This window comes from Polypterus senegalus, chromosome 5, assembly GCF_016835505.1.
Source record: "Polypterus senegalus isolate Bchr_013 chromosome 5, ASM1683550v1, whole genome shotgun sequence".
In the NCBI taxonomy this organism is placed as follows: domain Eukaryota; kingdom Metazoa; phylum Chordata; class Cladistia; order Polypteriformes; family Polypteridae; genus Polypterus; species Polypterus senegalus.
The window spans coordinates 30,677,394-30,694,975 of NC_053158.1; the positions used below are offsets into that span (position 1 = coordinate 30,677,394).

The 17,582-nt window shown below is 36.8% G+C and overlaps 1 protein-coding gene across 3 annotated transcripts in view; it reads left to right on the plus strand.

Annotated features, from left to right (window-relative positions):
* Nucleotides 1–17,014, plus strand: part of ube2wb (ubiquitin conjugating enzyme E2 Wb) — a 70,982-nt gene extending 53,968 nt beyond the window's left edge. For 2 of the 3 annotated variants that reach the window (XM_039754422.1, XM_039754424.1), the window contains 3 exons: nucleotides 3,711–3,866; nucleotides 13,654–13,729; nucleotides 15,931–17,014. In XM_039754422.1, the coding sequence (XP_039610356.1) occupies nucleotides 3,711–3,866; nucleotides 13,654–13,729; nucleotides 15,931–15,944 (246 nt within the window). In that variant the 3' untranslated portion in view covers nucleotides 15,945–17,014. Of the gene's footprint in view, nucleotides 1–3,710; nucleotides 3,867–6,928; nucleotides 6,948–13,653; nucleotides 13,730–15,930 lie in introns of those variants that run through there. The other variant, XM_039754425.1, reaches the window with a different exon arrangement.
* Nucleotides 17,015–17,582: the final 568 nt, after the last annotated feature.

Here is a 17,582-nt window from a genome sequence, read left to right on the forward strand (position 1 = left end):
GCAATAGATGCTTTATCTAATTTTTGCCCTTTGTCAATAACACTTTCACTTCATATTTTTATGCAGGAACCATTTTAGAAACTGCTCTGTAAAGAGATTGTGTCCTGCCATTTTTTAAATGACCTTATGACCTTTTCAAAAAAAAAAAAAAAAAAAAAGAACTAGAAAGTGATGTATGTGTGAATGCCAGTGCTTGCTTCATTTATTGAAATTTCTTATTATTTTATCTTCTGCTTGCTCACCTCTAAGCCACTCCATCACTTCTAATGTTGGCATCTCCTCTTTCGATACACAGCTTGAAGGTATTCCAGGGCATGTTTAGCTTTCATGCGTTATTTGACATATATTCAGTTTATGTAAAATAATTTTACAATGTCTCAGACTGAGAAGTTTTACTGTACTAGAATTTTCCAACATGAATGATAAAATACCATTTTGATTGGGATGGGTGTATCTGAGGTTTTGTGGTGAATGATTTAATTGTAGTGAAATGCACTTTTAAATTAATTGTTTTAAAAAAAATAATCTTGGAGCTGTCCTTGAGCTGTCCTCAGTAAGTTTTGACCAGTGCTACAATTGCACTGATTTGGCAGAGATTGAACCCTCCTGCATGATTGAAAATCTGGACTAGAGGGTATTTTGAAAGCCATAACTCCTTATGTAAATGTCCCTCCTCTTCCTTTGCATCCTGAAATAAACTGATAAGTCATGTTTTATTTTCTGCCCTTCATAACAACCTGCTTCACAGCAGTGCACAAACATTTCACTTTTCAGTGCATTTTAAATTTTTAACAAGAAACTTTCTTAACCCACACAAGAAATGTGGCTTTAAGCCTCTAACTCACAGTAGATTCCAAGCAGACCTGCATCATTTTCGGTTCTTGGAGTGCTTCAATTTCCAAAAATATATTATTTTAAAGTATTCAAACCAATTGTCTAAAGGGAAAATTGTCATGTGGTTAGACTTGTGCTGCTTTAATCTGAGCAGGTTCTGCAGTTCCTTGCTCCACGCCACCTTTCCTCCTCCTGGTCTGAGCCCTGCCCCTAACATTCCTGATCTGATGTAGAAGAATCTACACTACCTCCCTCTGTGATGTTCTTTTGTCTTCCCACTGCCTGCTTCTGCGTCCTTCTGACTCCTAGCATGCAATCAATGACACAGGCTCTTTAAAGGGCTCTTGTGGTCCTGATAAGCATCCCAGCATTTATATTCTTATCTCTTACCTATCTAAACTCAAAAATACCTACAGTACATAATAATCAACAAGATAGAAACACAAGTGTAATAAACATTAATACAAAGAAATAGTTTGAAAACAGCTAGAATAAAACATGTTTTTTTTCATGAAGGATTCAGAATGTCCAAGTGAGAATACAGACACTTCACCATGTAGAACTTTAAAGTATTTTTGGTAAGAAATATCTAATTGCTTTCCCCTTACCAAGCATTTACTTTCTGAGGTGAGTTTTGTAAGCACTTGTTTATTAATTGACAGTTCTTACTAATTTAGTGCTTATACAGTATGTAGTTCAGATGTGTGGATTAACCACAGATTTATTCTGCTTGCAGAATATCCAATTGATTTAATATCAGAGTGGACGTTTTGCCTGCATTCCTCATTCTTTTGTGGGAATGCTACTTTGGTGAAGTAAATGTGACTTGGCCTTATATACTTGGGGTCTAAGGTGTTTAGAGCAAGTTTTTAAAGTTCTCTTTTTTGCATCATACAAATGGAACACATTTTCAAGTTGTATTGTTAAAACATCTAAAATTCTAGCAAAGTGGCTATTGGTGAAAAGTAAGTTGTGCATCAGTTTTCATTTTTGAATGTTTTGGGTATATACAAATTTTAAAGTGAATGTTTAATATCTGCATTTATTGCAAACATCTGTAAGCCTCAGCTGTTATTTTAAAATACTCAGAAAAGTGTAAGATGTTCTAGAATACCACAAATTAAAAAATTTAAACTGGTAATATCAGTCGACTGATTTTTCAATTAAAATGAATGTGATACAATTGTCATTGTTGTAACTGTGAGTAATTGTTGATTGCTGATTTTCTGATACTATAGAAATGACAAAACCTTTTATACATGATTTCCCCTGCCTCATTTCAGGGCACCATAATGTTTGGAACAATTGGTGTCACAGGTGTTTGTGATGACTCAAGTGTGTTTCTTTGCTTCATAAGTAAAAGGCATAAGATACCTCGGCTTGCTTCTACACTTTGGAGTATGTAGCTGTCATTACTCAACATAACATGAGAACAAGAGCTGTGCCAGTGAAGCCAAAGAAATGTCTGGAATGTAACTAACCAAAAAAAGAATGCACTGGTGAGCTCAGTAACTGCAAATGGTCTGGTAGGCCATCCACTGAGGATGGCAGAAGAATCCTCACTATGGTACAGAGAAAGACCCGATGCCTGTCAGACAGATTAGAAATAGTATTCAGGAGGCAGATGTGGATGTGCCCAAGTCTACTATTCACAGAAGACTTCATGAACAAAAAGACAGAGGCCACACTAAAATATTGTGAAAAAATACTTAAAAGAGCCTGCAAAATTCCAGGAAAAGGTCCTGTGGACCGATGAAACAAAAATGAACTTGCATCAGAATGTTGGCAAGAGCAAAGTGTGGAGATTAAAAGGATCTGCCCCAGATCCAAAGCATACCCCATCATCTGCTAAATATGGTTGCAGGGGTGTTATGGCTTGGGCACCTATGGGTGCCACATGTACTAGCACATTTATCTTCATTGATAATATAACTGCTGAAGGCAGTGGCACAATGAATTCTGAGGTGTAGAGAAACCTATTGTCTGCTCCAGTAAATGCCTCCAAATGCATTGGTGCTTCATCCTATGACCAGATAAAGACCCAATCATATTGCTAAGGCAAGGTCAGTTCAGGTTAGGGGAGCATGCTCTGGTACAGTGTGTTGCTGCAACCACCTCACAACACCACCACTCAGAATCCTGGTTGGCAACTTTAAAAACTTGAACCTTGGTCCTTTTGCAGAGATATCGGGAGCACCACACACCCCCTTACCTGCAACCTCATGACTCCCCATGCTGTCCCAATCTGCCTAATGACCTCATCGGAAGAGCCACCAGAGACATGAATGTTGCTGCCAAGATAAGTAAACATCTAAAGGCAACACAGGAGTTTTTCAAAGCTAAAAAAAATGTAAAATTCTTGAATAGACCATCCAGTCACCTAATTTGAAATCCAAATGAGAATGCCTTTCATATGCTGAAGAAAAAGCTTAAGGGTATAAGCTCTGAAGGGAATTAGCCCCCAAAACAAGCAGGAGCTGAAGATGGCTGCATAGCATATTTGGCAGAGCATCAGCAGAGAAGATCCTCAGCACCCGGTGATGTCTATGAATCACAGAGTTCAAGCAGCCATTACGTGCAAGGGATACCGGTATGCAATAAAATGCTAAATATGACCGCTTTAATATACGCACCAATATGTCCCAAACATCATGGTGCCCTGAAATTACTACGTATAAAAACTGTTGTGATTTGTAAATAGTGTGACTAAAATGTTTACCCTTAAATCCCATCTGAATGGTTTGATTTTTTAATTTTAACCTGGTGCAGAGGGATAAATCAAGGAAGAGTATGTCTTTGTTCCAAACCTTATGGAGGGCACTCTACTTGAATCATCTGTTTTAACTTTTTTTTTTTTTCCCCCCCTTTTACTGCAGGTAATGTTCACTGGTGACAATATACCTGTACATCCTCATGTTTATAGCAACGGCCACATCTGTTTATCCATTTTAACAGAAGACTGGTCTCCTGCTCTCTCAGTGCAATCAGTTTGTCTTAGCATTATCAGCATGCTTTCCAGCTGCAAAGAAAAGGTAAGACCAGCCAGTCACCACTGCATACAGTATACACTTTTCAGAAAGCATTTTCAATCTATACTAATAAAAGGCAAAGCACTCACTCACTCACTCACTCACTGACTCATCACTAATTCTCCAACTTCCCGTGTAGGTAGAAGGCTGAAATTTGTATTTCATTCCTTACAGCTTACTTACAAAAGTTGGGCAGGTTTCATTTCGAAATTCTACGCCTATATAGATATAGATATAGATAGATATAGATATAGATAGATATATATAGATAGATATGAGAACAACACGTATATCAATGACAAAACAATTACATTAACAACCATGTTACGTTATTTTTAAAATTTTTCCTTTTCTTTTTCGTACCTTCTTTAACACACTACTTCGCTGCAAAGCGTGGGTATTCTGCTAGTTCATTATAAGGGACAAAAATTAAGGCAAAGTGGGTGCTTACATAACACTTTACCCACTGGCAACAATTGTTAGATGTTTGAAATTTGATGCTCTGATATTTATGGTATGTAGTTTGATTTTAAAGTTCATTTCAGTATTCTAACAATCCACACTAGTTCTGGTAAACATGTCATTTTTAAATACAGTCTAAATTTGATGCAGTATGAGTTGGCTTTGTAAAAAATTCTTGAGCAACTGATTCATAGCAGTCCTATAATTCATTTTTTATGAATGTTAAGGAAAACCAAACGCGAATAATGCAGCAGCTGCCAGCCTTTTCTTGTGTGTAATAAAATAAAATGAGAGTGCAGTAGACATGTTGCATATGAGCAAAGTTTAACACCAAGTCAAATCAGTTCAGCTGCTCATCCTTTTTGTCTGCGAACTTTACAAATGATCCATATGTGAATGTCCATCCAAATTAACTGGTTTTATTAGATTAAATTTAATAATGCAAAACATTGTCTGTAAATCTTCACCTGTAAATAATATCAATAAATCCCATTTCTTAAATATAAAAACAATGAAGTGCTAGGTGCATCACATACTATAAAGTTTCTTGTTGCATTTCTGTTCGCAAGCGTTTAAAATGTCACCAGTTTAGATGCACATTGTACTGTACAAGTCTAAAATGTAGAACAACATTGAAAACAAATTTGCCAATTTCTGAAAAAAAAGACTGATCTCAGCATTTTTCAGTAAGTTTTTTTTGATGTTGAATAAGAATAACTACATTTCCATACCTCAGTCAGGAAAGTTTTACTGTTATTTTCTGATTAATTTATTTATTAAGATAACTTGTTTAATTTTTAGCACTTTTAAACACACTGAATATATGCTAAACCTCACTGAGTTAACACATTCTTTTATTGAAACTCTAGTCACTCTTATATACAGCATAATAAAAAAACGGCAAACTACAGTTCTGGAAGTGGTGTAGTAGGTTGGTACCCTTTGTTTTATGACTGATTTTTGTAGTCATTTGCTGTAATTTTTGGTTAACCTGCCAGTTCTGCTTGAATTAAGCCATGATTTTTTTTGCGTACCGTTTTGCAGTGTGTAATATTAAAGAATAGTTACTTTTTTATTGACTATTAAGTAATACTAACTAGGCCTCTTTAGCAGAATGTCCACTCCAGCACAAGTTATAACTTCTTACGGCATTAAAACCACCACCTCTAGTTAGATGTAGATCTCTGTGATGGTGCGGGTTGACTCCATGCTCCCTCTTCACTTTTGGAAACCTCATGAACCCAACACTGTTGATTAACATAACCGGATGAGCATGAAAGATAAGGATAAAACACGCACAAAGCAAAAAGATGGTGAAAAGTGATCAAGTGCTTTTATTAAAATAAACAACAATGTTCAAAAAATGCAGTGCTCGTTCAAAATGTAAATAAATAATCCATAAAAACAAAGTGCTAATGTTAGTGGAGGTTAACTATTTTTCACTGGCAGGAAAGTGCCTTTTTTTTTTTGGTATAATCCAGTGAACCTTGATATCCCTTTAAAAATCCGACTCCTCTTCAGCTTGCCCTGTCCTCCAGCAGGCTCCGACACCCTTCTTCTTCTGGCCCGTGTCCCCATTGGCAATCCTGTGGCGTCTGTGGGGAGCCACAAGCCTTTCTCCGTCACCCACCTCTGCTGTTCCAGGCTCCACCCAGCGAACGCGCGCTCTGTCCTCTCACTGCCGCCAGCCCATTTGCTCTTCATGTCGTGAGAACACTCCTGAGCCTAATGGTCACGTCTGCTACTTGGATGCTCAACAGGAGCGTCTTCTGAGCGCTGGCCACATGCTCCTTCCTGGGGCTTCACACCCGTCTGCCTGCTTCCTCACATTACACCCGCTCACTCTCCTTCACACTCCTGCCTCTATTCTTCCATTCTTTAACCCTCTGTGCCCTTTTCCTTTTCTTTTGTTTGTTTTTCCTCATACCTTGCACTCACGCTTCCCTTTTTAAAAGAGGGGACGTGGCAGAGCTGCAGCATTATTAGGGCCGCGGGCGATCCTGCACCTGTGCAGTAAGTTCAGGGCCATCCACTCTCGTATCGTGCACGGGATGTGCTCTCGCCACATTCCAACGCCCCCCCACACACAGTCACAACTGCAACAATTTATTTTAAAGATGTCAATCAGCTGTGGACCTCGCTTTTTTTACCATGATCACATGGGACACAGAGCCTGGCAGTGCAGTTATTTAGCAGAATTTACTCCTCATGTTTATCTGGCATAAACAGTAAAGAAAATTCATTTACTAGTTCTAGCAGTCCAGGGCAGAAGCCATTAGCCTAAGCAAGTTTAAAAGTGAGTGAAGCAGTAGCGTAGAAGGGTCTGTGGGCTTATATTATAATTACTTACAGCAGAAACACCTTCAAGGCTAAATTGGAATGGCTAAAGTTCCCACATAATTGAAAGTTGTATTAGATGTCACTGTTTATTCAATAAGGATTTAGATACACAAGCCCGTTTAGTTAAATACAATTTACTTGAATTTACAAAAATGTTTGATCTAGATCTATAATATCCTTTAAATGAATACAGATTTAATCCTCCAGTCAAGTTTTGGTGTAAAAGCCTTCAGTATCCTAACAAATAAGTATATCTCTTTCAGTAATCTCAAAACACGAGACGTTTATTTCAGTGCCTTAAACCACAGACTACTTAGACGAAGAAGAGAATTGGTAAGGCATTGATTAGAATTTCGGTCTCTCATAACTCTACTAATTCAAAGTGTGTTAATTGGCCACGCTCTTGAACTGAGGTGAATGTGTGCATGAGTGTGTCCTTTTGAGGGCTAAGCATCCTGTCTAGGGTTGATGTTGATTTCGTCTTGAACCCACTTTTATTAAAATCGTGTTGCTTTCCCTGCCAAATTTATACATTAAGTTTTAGAAAATTGATGGATGAATTTGTAGGGAATTGGATTGGAAGGGGGTTCTGGTAGTGAAAATTGCAATACATCTGAGTAGTCCATTGGGAAGGATGCAGGCATGCCTAAATATTGCCTGCTGACTTTTAAGTCGTATCTTGTTCGCTAGAACAAAATTAACCATAATACAGTACACACTATATAGTTTAACTAACAGTAGAGTGTGAATAAAACAGTGGATCTGCTGCTCCTGTACTGGTGTTTGTTTACAGTTCATTTAGCTCCGTCATACTTTTGTTGCTATGGTCTGCTTCCTAGAAATAGGAGATTACTCTCCCAGGCTTCTCTTAATGTTGTCAGTTCCCACAGACTACACTCTCTAGTAACGGCTAACTGCAGCTCATGGCAGCCTTTACTGAGCACTTGGTTACCAGCCTTTGTTTTTGCAGAATCTCTAAAAGTACAGTAACCATTTGTTATTTTGATTTCCAAAAGTGGGTAAAAAGAGTAAAATTTAAATTAAGGGATTCCCTGAAAGAAGATGTGCTAATATGGATTAACTACACAGTGAAACACTAAGTAGCTTTGCTTAGTCTTTGTGTTTTGCATGGTCATGCCTGAATATGTACTTGTCTGTCTGTCTGTCTGTCTGGGCCTGACTCATCACAATGTACAGAATGAAGACTCTGCAAATTGTTCCAAATCACCATCCAACTTTATTAATATCCGAGAAAATAAATGGCGCCTTTCTCTTTGAAGACTTCAGTTTCTTTTCCAGCAAGCAAAAAGCTTGCCTGGTCTTAAAATGGTATATTTGTATACATAAACTGAACAACATTTTACCAAATGTAATATACTAAGTCATCCCAAGTCATAAATGCTGCACGTACTATTGTTCTTTATGGTGTGTTCTGTGTGCACTGTTTGGGATGTAATAAATATGTATTGTGCTTGCAAATTAAAACTTTAAAAATATACTGTATATTTTCTTTCAAATCACCATTTCTTAACTTATACAGCACCTATAAAACATTTTTGTTATACAACATTTAATCACGGTGGTTTTGATTTGCCTTTTTTTTGACACTAATCAACAGAAAGACTCTTTAATGTCAAATTGAAAGAGGATCTATGCAAAGTAGCCTAATTTTAATTGCAAATGTAAAACACAAAATAATTTATTATAATTGGTCACCCCCTTTAGGACAATAGATGAGCCTTAGGCAGCCATTACAACCTTAAATCTGTGTGCACAGGTCTTTTTGTATTGGCTTTGCCATTTTTCTCCATTCGTCTTTGCCAAACTGCTCAGGCTCTGTCAGGTTGTGTGGAGATCGTGAGTGAACAGCTTTTTCCTCAAGTCTAGCCACAAATTCTCATTTGAATTAAGATCTGGACTCTTGCTCAGCCTCTCCAGGACATTAATAACATTGTTTTGAAGCAATTCTTGTGTAGCTTTGGCGTCATGCCAAGGGTCATCGTCTTGCTGAAACACAAATCTTCTTCCAAGGTGCAAGTGTCTTGCAGATGGCATCGGGCTTTTTCTCCAGGATTTTTCATATTTTACTGCATTCAGTTTAGCCTCTACCCTCCAACGTTTTCTAGGATCTGCTTTAGAGAAGCATCCTCATAGTATGCTGGCAACAACATGCTTCACAGTGGAGCTCATACCACCTCAAGGTAGAAAGTGAGCTCTTAGGAACCTGCCCTGGTGCCACATTAGGAAGCATCATTCTTTAATAACTGGTGTAATCGCATTGGCTCAGGAGTACTTTGGAAAAACGTTTATCAAGTAATGCAGTACATTTAGCACTTGTACTGTGTTAAAAGGAATTCCTATGTCTAGTGTCCAAATACTGCTGCTGTTTTTGTTAACTTTGCTAGGATCAGAGGCATCTGGGATGGACCATCATTCAGTTGAAACATTTATTGTGGTTGGTCTTTCAGTATTTAAAATCTTTTCTTCCGCAAAAAATGCGTGTTGTGTCCTCCAGGCAAAAGAAAAGGACTATCCAATCTATTACCAGTTCCAAGTTCAGAAGGCAGCATCTGTAATGGTACAGGGTTGTCAGTGCCCTGAGCACAGGTAACTTGAACTTGTGAAGTCACCTTTAATGCTGAAAAGTCCAAACAGATTTTGGAGCAGCACATATTGCCTTTATCATGACATCTCTTCCATGGACACTCGTGCATACTTAAGCAAACAATCCAAAACCATATTCTGTGTGCAGTACAACGGCATTGCAGCATAGGAAGAGTGTGCGGGTGCCTGACTAACCTACCTACAGTCCTAACCTGTCCCTGTGTAGCACATTTTGAATGTAAAATGTGACAATGAAGACCCCATAATATTGCATACCTTAAGGCTTCAGAATCTGTTGCAAGTATCAAAATACAGTTTTAATTTAAAAAAAAAAAAAAAAAAATTCATTAGTTGTAGCATTAAATAATGGATTCTTATATCGTTTTCAGGTTAAAGATCATTACTAAGTGTTGCATTCTGTTTTTATTTGCATTTTCCATGCAATACCAACTTTTTCAGAATTGGGGTAGTACAACAAAAGAAGAAAACCTCTGACTTGGCTAAAGATAAAAGAGCAGTCACTTTGAGACATTGCACATGGGTAGTGCTCTTGGTATAAAAGAGCCCCAGTAATGTTTCTTGACACACTACTACTTCTGAATAGTTTATTGGCTGAAAGGTCTCAATGTTAGTGTGTCATAGAAAGGAGTGCTGCTTTCTTCATAATAGTCATCAGTTTTTCTTTGTCTCTTCTGCTACCCCTACCTCCAGTGGGTCAAGAGTGAGTCCCATAGCCTGCCTCTTTGCACCAAGAAACAATGTTCTCTGCCTTACTCCTATCCTCTTGTCTCCCTTATCAATACATTAGTTTTACAAGTGGCATGACCTGGTGTTATGTTTGTAGTCTGAGGTGAAGCGAAACTGGGACAGGACTGCTCCCTGTGGTGCTGCAGTGGTTACTCACATCCATAGTCCTTGAGCTGTCTGCCTGACTCACAGTCCGTAATCCAGGACACCACATCCTCATTAACCTGCATATCACTGAGCTTACATCTTAGCTGTGGTAAGCTGGCATTGAAGGCACACGATAGATCACAAAAACATAATCTTTGCACTGCTGCCAGCTTTGTTGAGATGGGAATGAGCCTAATGGAACAGAGATATTTGCATCTCCCTCACTAGTCTGCAGTGGGTCCAAGTGGTTTTTCATAAGAGAACTTATAACTGAGTTGAAAGTCTAAATGATGTGGGATGGAAGAGCAACTGGTTTATAGTCATTTGGTGAAGAGATGTCCGCCTTCTTTAGAACTGGGACTGTGGATTTTTTCCACAGCAGCAGCACTTTTCTGTAGCCTTAGTGAGAGATGGAACAGGTAACAGTGGGCACTGTAGAGGGCATATACAGCTTAAACTGATTTTATCTGGTTCCATGGCTTATTGAAATCTGTTAGTTGTAGTTTAAATTGAGCTCTGTCAACTGTTGGAAATGGCAAAAAAATTATTCAATTAACATTCACCACAAGTGGTTTTGTCAAGAATGAAAGATTGGACTTATCTCTGAAATCTTCAAAGCGACCAGTAAATGAATCCTACATTTTTGCAATAGCTGCCAGAAAAAACTTGCTATCAATGACACAGTAGTTTCCAGGGTTTTTTTTTTTTTATCGAAATGTGGCAGATTTCTCTTTCAAATCTTCTGCAAACAAAAGTAGTTGTTCGAAGGAAAGGATGGTTTCCAGAGGTGTATTTCCAGTGTTACCTCTACTTTATAGGTTCTGATTCAGGTGGTTTAAATGTGTCATTATGTTAACAACAAAGTAAAAATTTCTGTAACCATTTTTCATCACCTCATCGGATTAGTAACTGTTTACTTATTTGAGAAGGGCACAAAACTGTCGTGATTAAGTCCTTTTGCCATTATTTGCTTGATTATTTTAACTTTCAAATCCATCACCTTTACAACTTTGAGTGGAAATGTCTTTGCACATAGCCATTCTTGATGAATAATAAATACAATGAAATGTAAAAATATTGTGCTCCATATTTTGTTTGAAGAGGGTAACAAAGCCTTTATTTTTATTTGTCTATCTGTAGTGATTGACATCAATAAAGTGGTATCTATTTGACTAACAGTCAAAAATTCCAAAATTGTGGCAGATATCTTCATCTCGAATTGGTCATTTAAGAGGAATCAAAGCCAGTAATTCTTTACGGAGACCTTTATCAGAAACATACCATCCCAGAAGGCTAATTTATGTGATTTTTCTACACATCACATGACTTGTGACTTGCCTAAGAAAATACGGATGCCGATTTTTATATCATTAATCTGTTGATCTGTCATACTCTTGCCCATCTTAATGATTCTGTCGTGAACAGTTTTTGCGGATAGTGTCTTTAATTTTTTTTAATAATATCTTTATTTTTGAAGTCAAGAGTAGAGACGTTCAGCTAAATTTAAAAAGCACTCTTTATGTATTCTCCATCCGTGAAAGATTTTCCATGCTTTACATTCTCATGAGAAACCGCAAAACTTGCTGCGGTCACATTACTTGAAGATTTTATCCGGCTGCTGAATACAGACATTGATTGTTGCATTTTTTACTTTTAATTCTGTCTCTGCTTTTTTTTTTTTCTTTCTCCTAAAGAATATTCGTTTGCAAATGTGTTGTACTTTTAAGTGAAATTTGTTTGTTTTTTTTTGTTGGTGGATAATTTTTCATTGCAAATTAGACATGTTGGAAGAACAGTAGAGTTTTGCATAAAAGCATAATTTTCTTATTTTTATATATTAGAACTTTGTGATGATCTGTGAAATTTTGGTTAAAAACGCACCTCTGACATGTGCTGTCATCCCATATAGCATCTTTCATATCTGAAGAGGCACAAAAATGAGCATGGGTTCTGTTGGGCAAAAAAAATTCCTAAACGAGGATACAGAAGTACCAAGGAAATGTATTAACTTGTGTTCTCAAGGGAACCACACATCAGATGTGAAATATCCTAAGCCTTTCTATATTTAAAAGTTAGCTAATCTTGCATTTTTGAATTCAGTTTATTCTTGATGTCAGTTCAAAGTTTCATACCAAGTATTTTTGGAGATCTGTCTTCCTGAAACCAACTAGAGAGAGAAGGGAGGTTATGCTTTGTATCCTTGTGCCATGTATTTGGTTTATTTAGGAATTTTGGTGCTTTGATTTTTCTGTGTGTGTGCTTTTTTTTCTTTAGAGACCTGTTTGCATCTGAATTTCAACAGCTCTGTTTTTTTCAGAAGAACAATTGATTTAAACAATTGCTAGAGATAAAAGACCAAATATTTTTATGTGCCATTACAGCCTTTAGGTTTGTAGCTGATATTTTAGATCCAATATTTATTTAAAGTTTACACACTTCTGTAAGATTGATGTACCTTTTTAAATGGAATAACTGGTATTGCAGTAAAGAGCTAGTGCTCATCTTGGAGTTAACCTATGAGAATCTTGGCTGATGAAAAATAGCATAGCAGGTCCCTTCTTAAGGTAACACTACTATGCAATGGCACCTGCTCCTGATCAGTATATACAACTTAATGTAACTGTAGTGGCAGTAATTTTCTAACTATACGAACCATATGTTTAATTCCTGTATGTTTAAGAGTTTCATCTCAGAAGCTTAACTTGCATACAATAAAATTTGAAAAAAGTTTTGAAAATAATGCAAAGATAAATGTTTAGCAGGCATCATATATATCAAATACCAATATTTTATAAAATTACAACTACTTTACCCATTTTGTTTTATTTCACAGGATACTGATATCTTTTTAAAGTGAGCTAATGTTTAAAAAACAAAAAGGTCTCCTCCTAGCTGGCCATGCCCATAAAACCACCACAGGGAGGTCTCCATGAGGCATCCGTATCCGATAACCAAACAACCTCAACTGGCTCTTCTCAATTTAGAGAAAAGTGGCTCTACTCTGAGCCTCTCCCAGATGTTGGTGCTTTTTACCCTTTCACCCTGAAGAAAAAGCTCATTTTGGCTACTTGTACCTGCAATCTCATTTCTTCGGTCATTACCTAAAGCTCACGACCACTGGCAAGTGTAGAGGTGCAGATTGACTGGTAAATTGATATCTGATAAACGGATACCTGTAAATCATTGTTGTGCAAAATTTGAAAGTGAAAACTATTGTGCGTTTTACTGAATAATTTTTTGAATGTAGAGTCACAGTTTCCATTACCCTATCTGCCTTTTTTTACTTTGATGCAACTGTTTTTGATATTTGCCATGCTGCATGCTTTAAGGACATGTTTTTTAAGGTCACAGCAGTAGCCAGACACACCAGCCATACCCTTGGTAGAGAGTATGAGCTGACCATTGTGGGTAGGTTGTGTTCTTATCAGTAAAATGACCATTAAGAGATTATTCTGTTTTTTGTTTTTCTTTTTTTTTTTCCTTTCAACAGAGACGACCACCTGATAATTCATTTTATGTAAGAACTTGTAATAAGAATCCAAAGAAAACAAAATGGTGGTATCATGGTGAGTATTGCGTAGATTGATTTCATTAATTTCAGTTGATTTAGGGTACCCTTAAATTAATGCTGCTCTTTGGTAAATGTTGATCTTTTTTTTTTTTTTTTTTTTTGTTTGTAAGACACTGTTTTATCCGTTTATCATTTTTCGGTATTTACATAACCTTCTAAAACCAGTTTAATCTTGTTTACTGTGGTGCGAGGGGCAGAGCCTTTTCTGGTATGCCTGGATACTCTGCAGGAATCGACCATGGACATTGTCTAGTGCTCAACTCATTAAGTTGCTTGCCAGAAGAAGAACACAATTCTTTATAAGTATATATGATGAACTTGGACTCCAGTTGACAGTTTTTTGGTGCAATAATTTTGGTGTCATTAGTTGATACAAGGACAGCTTTTGGCATTGGGTTAGTAAGTATTCAGTTTAGGCAGTTGCAGTAGTAACATAAAAGTTGTAGTCCAGAAAGCCATTTGGTTATTAGTATTACTTAATAATTAATCTTTTCTGCTACCAACCTACCCAGCTTCCCTTCATTCCTCTGTTTAATAAATGGCTTTGTCATTCAAGGTGAGAGTTACCAGGCTGCATAACAACACTTTCCTTACAAGCTGTGAGGTGCACAAGGTTAATATCTTGACCCTTGGCGTCATCTTTGTTGTGGTAATTTGGTTGTTTGAAAATAATGGTTACCTGTTCCCTTGTATTTGCTGGTGTTTTATTTGCATGATCTTAAGCAAATTGTATTCCATGCAGATGACAATGTCAGAGCAATATTTACTTATTTATTTATTTTTATTTATTTTTTTGCTGTGGTAGTAGAATTAATAGAGAAGGGGATACGCCCTTTAAGCATGTTTCCTGTCACCTTGTGGCTTACACGTTCACGTACAGTGGTTTGGTACAAGTGTATATATTTTTTGCTTTCTTCTTTAAAATCGGAATCATCCAGCAGGAGTGCGTTTCATTAAATTGAAGTGATGTAATTGTGTGGCATAAATTTCTCAGTAGATAATGTAGCAAGTTGACGCATTATTTAAGGGAAATGTTAATTTTATGCAAAGTAGTGTTGTGTTGGGAAGTATCTGGAAAAAGAGGACAATGGCTGAAAATGAACTCTGAAGTCAGAAACTAAACACATTGTTCAGATAGATCATTGAGCTCTCAACTGTTGAGGCTCTGTGCGTGGGTTAAGATGAAAAATTGCATGTGTGTAATTCCGGCCTGTCAACTCATTTAAATTTGTAAGCCTCAAATTGTGATCCCTTAATGTTTAATATTAATTCTTGTAATTCTTTTTCACTTTGCTTTTTTTTCTCATTCAAATGCTGATGAACACTAAGATGTGTAACTTAACAAATGTTGTCTTTGTTTACATTTTCTAACACTAAAGAGGTGGTGGACTTATTCACTTGCTAAGTTACTATTTTAGGGCTAAAATGATAACAGAAATGTGAAACCTACTTATATACCTAATCTTAATTATTGTGAAACAACCAAATGGCGTCCACTTTCTGAATAAGAGCCCAAAAATCAATTCAGATGTAAACAATGGAAAGCAACTCCTCTGTCTGCTATGTTGGAATATGGCGGTTCACTTGCGTGAGGTGTGACTAATCGGGCAATTAGACATTGTAACAAGCAGGATCCAATTGGGGAAGGGCTACATAGTAAGTATGAATAAAACAGAGTGCAAATAAGAGTTTGCACTTTCAAATTTCTGTGTTTTTACCTATTCACATTACAGTGCTGAATCTGCCATTTTAGAAGTGTACGGCTCTAGAGAGCGTTTCCAAAAGTCTGCTTTTTGGTGCTAAATATGCCGGAGTAATGTGGACTAAAGACGAAAATTGAGACTAATGTCTACATATTTAAAGTAAAATGTAGTAGTGTAGACATTGCCTAAGACAGCCTATTAAGACTCGGGGTGTGAGCCCATCTATGATTTAGATTCTGCTTTGAATCCCATGTTGTTGCTGAGATAGTGTCAACTCTGATGGCCCCCTTACGTATAGTTCAAGTGTTCAGATATTCAGTCCTAACATTTGTTTAAAAAACACTTTTGGAATGATCTGGGTGAAGTCTTGACACTTGCTTTAAATGAGTCATTGTGTGGCTCTTTCTCTCGCATTATTTGGTTTTGGACTATTGCTCATGAATATCACTTTTTATTGATTATGATTATCACTTTTTTCCCCTCTCTTTTTCAGATGATACATGTTAATATACAGATTTATAGAGAAGATCTACTGAGTACCTAAGCACTTTGATTAATTCAGTCTTTGAACTTGAACCTTTGACTGGAAAATGGACACCACACGCTGAAGACTACTATCTTTCACTGCATTTCTATTGTGGTGCAGATGGATGTATGCAGACAATTGATTGAATACAACGATGTACTGCACCCAACCTGCGCATATTTGCCGAGAGGTATTAATGCAGACAGTGAAGAAATTGTAGTGGCGTTATTCCTGTTTCAAGTCTTGTTTTCCTTTTCCTAAGGGGAAGGAGAAGACCAGGTCCTCATGTATTGTGCAATAACAAGGATTGATGCATGTGTGGACCTCAAACAAAGAATAAATCCAAATTGGTTCCACTGAGGAAGTCCAGTGAGATAAACCCAAATAAAATGCAACATCTTTTGTACTTAAATAATATGCACTGTGACAATGACTTATGGGTGTTACCAACTTGGGTGTGGATTTTATTATTTAGTGCTGAAACTCCTTGAAACGTTTATATTCAGGTTAAAAGGTTTTACTTTATAATGCTGTCCAAAATGGAAAATCCTTGTAGCTTTCATACAGTTTAACTGCGCTTTTTCAAGTTTGTTCCATAAAAGTAAAAACAGTCTGTTTAAAGAAGAAAAATCTAATATGGACAAATATGGCATAATATAAATTTAACATTGTTGCAACCAGATCTCTATTTTAACCTATAAATGAGTATGTTTAATTCTTTTAATTCTGTCCCCCCCTCTCTCTCTCCCCCCCAAAGGCCCTGCTTGTTCTGTTTGAAGTAAAGGATAAAGCCAGACGCATACTACACAGCTGGGCCACACGTTTTCTGTAATATTTAAGAATTTTTTGTTTTATTACTGTGCTGCATAACTTAAGTTTGTTTAATTTGTTGTAAGATTGTCTTGCATATTTTTTTTTCTTAAATATTGTTTCAATTGAAAAAGCTTTGTCTTTTTTGGTAACTTATTTCTCATTACAAGTTGTTATCCTGACTTTTAATTCTTGAAGGGGAAAATACATTTTGAAGGATGCAAAGACGTTTTGGAAACCATTTATTTTGTGTTTGTTTTTTTTCCAGCCAACTGGCTTTACAAACATTCTGCTTCATATATAAAAAGATAACTTATTTATTGTTGTTCTAGAAAGTGCTGGTGAAAGCAAGATATGCTAAAAGCAAGGAAGTGGTCTAAGTGTAATGAAAAAAACATGTATAGAAGAGATCACAGCAGCAGACAGTGTGGTGTGTATGTGTGTGACACTACACTTTGGGGTGTATGACGAAAATTATCAGAGCTTTACATCCCAACCGTGGTTTCCAGGTGAGACCATTAATGCATATTAACTGACAGTTATTTACTTGAGGAAAAAATTATTTGAATGTTACATAGGAACATTTTTATATTTAGAAAATAACTTACCAAAGCAGCTTACAAAATACCTCGGGCAAACCAAAAGTGAGCCGAGGTACATCATCAGGTAATCGGGTTAAGTATGTAAAGATCTGAGGAAAGTCTTCAGCTCACGTCTTAATATTCAGCTCTGAGACTAGCTGTGTGTAATGACTGGTTAGTGGAGGCCATTTGTTGATTTGTCCACAGGCTTTTAGTAAAAGCAGTGTT